At 40.9% G+C, this 4106-nt stretch overlaps 1 protein-coding gene across 1 annotated transcript; it reads left to right on the top strand.

Annotated features, from left to right (window-relative positions):
- Positions 1 to 672: 672 nt before the first annotated feature.
- LOC145861663 (equistatin-like) lies at positions 673 to 1675 on the top strand. Its single transcript, XM_082964512.1, has 3 exons — positions 673 to 724; positions 1369 to 1500; positions 1595 to 1675. Exons 1-3 carry the CDS (start codon positions 673 to 675, stop codon positions 1672 to 1674), a joined length of 264 nt encoding a protein of 87 aa, XP_082820638.1. The 3' UTR covers position 1675.
- Positions 1676 to 4106: the final 2431 nt, after the last annotated feature.

Below are 4106 nucleotides of genomic sequence, written 5' to 3'. Positions count from 1 at the left end.
ACCAGCTAATGGCCGACATCGGGATCTCTTGTTGGGTTAATGAGGCAACTAGTCACACCTGTGACAGATCCTTTAAAAGGAGAGGTGGAAGAGGTAGACCATAACTCACAGACAACAGAGAGACAACCAGTGAATCCCTTGGAAGAGTGCAGAAGGTGAGCTTGTGATATTATTTAGTAGACTTGCTGCCTCTCAAATGGCACGTTAATCTTATGTGGCCCTGGTCAAGTGTAGTGCACTATATATGACCCCCCTGAATTTAAGAGCATAGACTAATAGTTACCTTTGTAGTGAATAGAAGTCTCTGTCAAGATCTAGTCTGCTTCCCCTTCCCTGCGTAGTGCACTGTGGGCCCTCGTCAAAGGTGGTTCACTACATAAGGAATGAGGAGCCATTTGGGAAGGATTCATATTCCTGTGTGCCAGGCTCTTCAACCACATACAATAGATTAGATGATACCTGAATTTTAGTGGAAGAATCGTAGCGCGCCGTGTTGCCGATACTCGCTTGTTGGGGTCCTCAGGACTGGGTTTAGCAATTGTTGCATAAGTTTTGTACTTAACACAGGGTTTCCTCAACCTCTCCTCTAGTACCCACAGCCATTCCAGATGATTTAAAATGCTCAACTAATCTCGCTCTTGTTCGCTCTCTCTCTCTCAGGAGACTATCACCATGGCGATATTGACCATCATTCTGCTTGTTAGCACAGCTTTTGCTCTGGGAGGTAAGAGTGATGTACCTCACACTTACTCACCAACATTTGAATAAAAACGTTAGTGGGTGTTGATCTGTCCTATTCACACACGTACGTATTAATGTTTTGTTTCATAACCAGTTGTCCCTTGGGCAGCCATTATCAACCGTGACACTGGAGAGAAGGTTGTCTTGCTCAAGGGCACATAGACAGATATTTTAACTTGACATTCAGGGATTAAAACTAGGAACCTTTGTGTTACTGGCCCAACTCTCTAACCGCTAGGCTACCTGCCACTCCTCTTGTTCCAGAGATGTATATTGGTGTCTAGATGCTGGACTGAGGTATTCTGATATGAATGGTTTGATCATTCAACTGGATGTATGATTGGATTGTCAGGAAGTAACACTGACACAACTTACCCCCACTTTCAGTCTTAGTTTCATCAGCTGTTATACAAAAGACAGAAACTGAATTGACTGCACAGGGCTTTTAAACAAGTAGCGCAATTTCAGTATTTAGCCAGGAAGTACCTAGGTTACATCTGAAATGGAACATATTCCGTATAAAATACTTCTGACCAGGGCCCATATGGGACGCAACCCAAGATTCCGGCATGCATGTGCTGCAATGTTATGTCCACATTACAATCAATCTATGTTACCTGTGTCCAGATGCTACGTTACGACCCATGACCCCCTGTGAGCGTGCTAGATATGCCGCGACACATGGCCCAATTGGAGCCTACATCCCCACGTGTGACGCCGCTGGACGATACACCCCTAAGCAATGTTCGGGCTCTACAGGTTAACACGGACGCACATATACACACACTAAATTCTCCAATTCAGTTGAATGTTACAGTAAATATTGTATGTGCAACATGTCTATTTCTGGTAGGTTACTGTTGGTGTGTGACCACTACTGGACAGAAGATTCAGGGTACGGAGACTCCACCAGGCACTGCTATCAACTGCTAGCAACTGTTCCACCAAGGTGTGTGTATATACATACTCATTCACTAAATGTTATTTCTTTGCAGCTGATTCTGGATGTTAACCTGTTAGGGCTAGGGGGCAGCATTGACACGGCTGGATAAAAAACATACCCGATTTAATCTGGTTACCACTCCTACTCAGTAACTAGAATATGCATATACTTATTACATATGGATAGAAAACACCCTAAATTTTCTAAAACTGTTTGAATGGTGTCTGTGAGTATAACAGAACTCAAATGGCAGGTCAAAACCTGAGAGATTCCTTTACAGGAAGTGGCCTGTCTGACCATTTCTGGAACTTCTTTGCCATCTCTATCATTTACTAAGGATCTCTGCTCTAACGTGACACTTCCCACGTCGTCCATAGGCTCTCATAGCCCGGGAAAAAAGAGAATGTCGTCATTCCAGCCCCAGGCTGAAACACATTATCGCCTTTCTCAAGTGGCCCATCAAGAGACACTAGCTTATGCGCGTGACCCCGACCGCCCCCGCCTTTGGGATTTTTTCCTCTGTTTGCCGAAAAGGAGATTCCCTGTCGGAATTTTACCGCTTTTCTACGAGAAAAATGACGTAAAAATTGATTTTAAACAGCGGTTGACATGCTTCGACGTACGGCAATTGAATACTTTGAATTTTATTGTCAGGAATTGCGCCAAGCGCGCGACACTTCTTTACTATTTCGGATAGTGTCTGGAACGCACGAACAAAACGCCGCTATTCGGATATAACGATGGATTATTTTGGACCAAACCAACATTTGTTATTGAAGTAGACGTCCTGGGTGTGCATTCTGACGAAGACAACAAAAGGTAATGACATTTTTATAATAGTAAATATGATTATGGTGAGTGCTAAACTTGCCGGATGTCTAAATAGCGAGCCCGTGATGCCTGGGCTATATACTTAGAATATTGCAAAATGTGCTTTCACCAAAAAGCTATTTTAAAATCGGACATATCGAGTGCATAGAGGAGGTCTGTATCTATAATTCTTAAAATAATTGTTATGCTTTTTGTGAACGTTTATCGTGAGTAATTTAGTAAAATGTTAGCGAATTCCCCGTAAGTTTGCGGGGGGTATGCTAGTTCTGAACGTCACATGCTAATGTAAAAAGCTGGTTTTTGATATAAATATGAACTTGATTGAACAAAACATGCATGTATTGTATAACATAATGTCCTAGGGTTGTCATCTGATGAAGATCATCAAAGGTGAGTGCTGCATTTAGCTGTCTTCTGGGTTTTGGTGACATTATATGCTGGCTTGAAAAATGGGTGTCTGATTATTTCTGGCTTGGTACTCTGCTGACATAATCTAATGTTTTGCTTTCGTTGTAAAGCCTTTTTGAAATCGGACAGTGTGGTTAGATTAACGAGAGTCTTATCTTTAAATGGCTGTAAAATAGTCATATGTTTGAGAAATTGAAGTAATAGGATTTTGAAGATTTTGAAAATCGCGCCACAGGCTGGCAGTGGATGTTACGTAGGTGGGACGAATTCGTCCCGCCGGTCCCATAGAGGTTAAGGAGATGTTTATCTTTCAAAGGGTGTAAAATAGTTGTATGTTTGAAAAATTTGAATTTTGACATTTATTTGGATTCAAATTTGCCGCTCTTGAAATGCACCTGCTGTTGATGGAGTGCACCACGGGTGGGACGCTTGCGTCCCACATAGCCCATAGAGGTTAAATCCTTTCAGTCTGGGAAAATCCCAGGGCTTGATGGCATACCGGTAGAGGTATATCAAGTTTTTTTTGTTATATACTAAAAGCTCCATTGTTAGATTTGTTTTAACTACTCCTATAGAAATGGTAGTTTGTCAGGTATTCAGCAGGAAGGTCTGATTTCTCTATTATTAAAACACTACCCAGATGGCAAATATAAAGACCCAGTCTATCTAAAAAACTGGAGGCCCCTTACACTTCAATGTTGTGATGTAAAAATACTAGCAAAATGCATTGCACTCAGAATTTAAAGGGTTTTACCTGGTATTGTTCATCATGATCAGACATTTTTTTTTACATGGACGATACATTGGAGATTATATACGACAACTACTAGACATAATAGAACATCATGAAACGTATAATAAGCCAGGAATGGTATTTATAGCGGATTTTGAAAAGGCATTTGATAAAGTAAAACTGGATTTTATTTATAAATGCCTGGATTTTTTCAATTTCGGCAATTCTCTTATAAAATGGGTAAAAATAATGTATAGCAACCCCAGGTGTAAAATAGTAAAATAACGGCTACTTCTCAGAGAGTTTTGAATTGTCAAGAGGAATAAACAAGGGTGTCCGTGGTCACCATATCTATTCGTTATGGCCATCGAAATGTTAGCTATGAAAATCAGATCCAATAACAACATTAGAGGATTAGATATCCAAGGTTTAAAACAAAGGTGTCCATGT

Source organism: Salmo salar, chromosome 18, assembly GCF_965601325.2.
Source record: "Salmo salar chromosome 18, fSalSal1, whole genome shotgun sequence".
In the NCBI taxonomy this organism is placed as follows: Eukaryota; Metazoa; Chordata; class Actinopteri; order Salmoniformes; family Salmonidae; genus Salmo; species Salmo salar.
Note: the sequence above shows the minus strand (reverse complement) of the source record. Positions and strands in the feature narration are given on the sequence as shown.

Coding starts and splice junctions, on each gene's coding strand:
- LOC145861663 (XM_082964512.1), top strand. CDS start 673: ATGGCGATATTGACCATCATTCTGCTTGTTAGCACAGCTTTTGCTCTG. Junction 725..1,368: donor CACAGCTTTTGCTCTGGGAG/GTAAGAGTGATG, acceptor ACCTGTGTCCAG/ATGCTACGTTACGACCCATG. Junction 1,501..1,594: donor GCAATGTTCGGGCTCTACAG/GTTAACACGGAC, acceptor TATTTCTGGTAG/GTTACTGTTGGTGTGTGACC.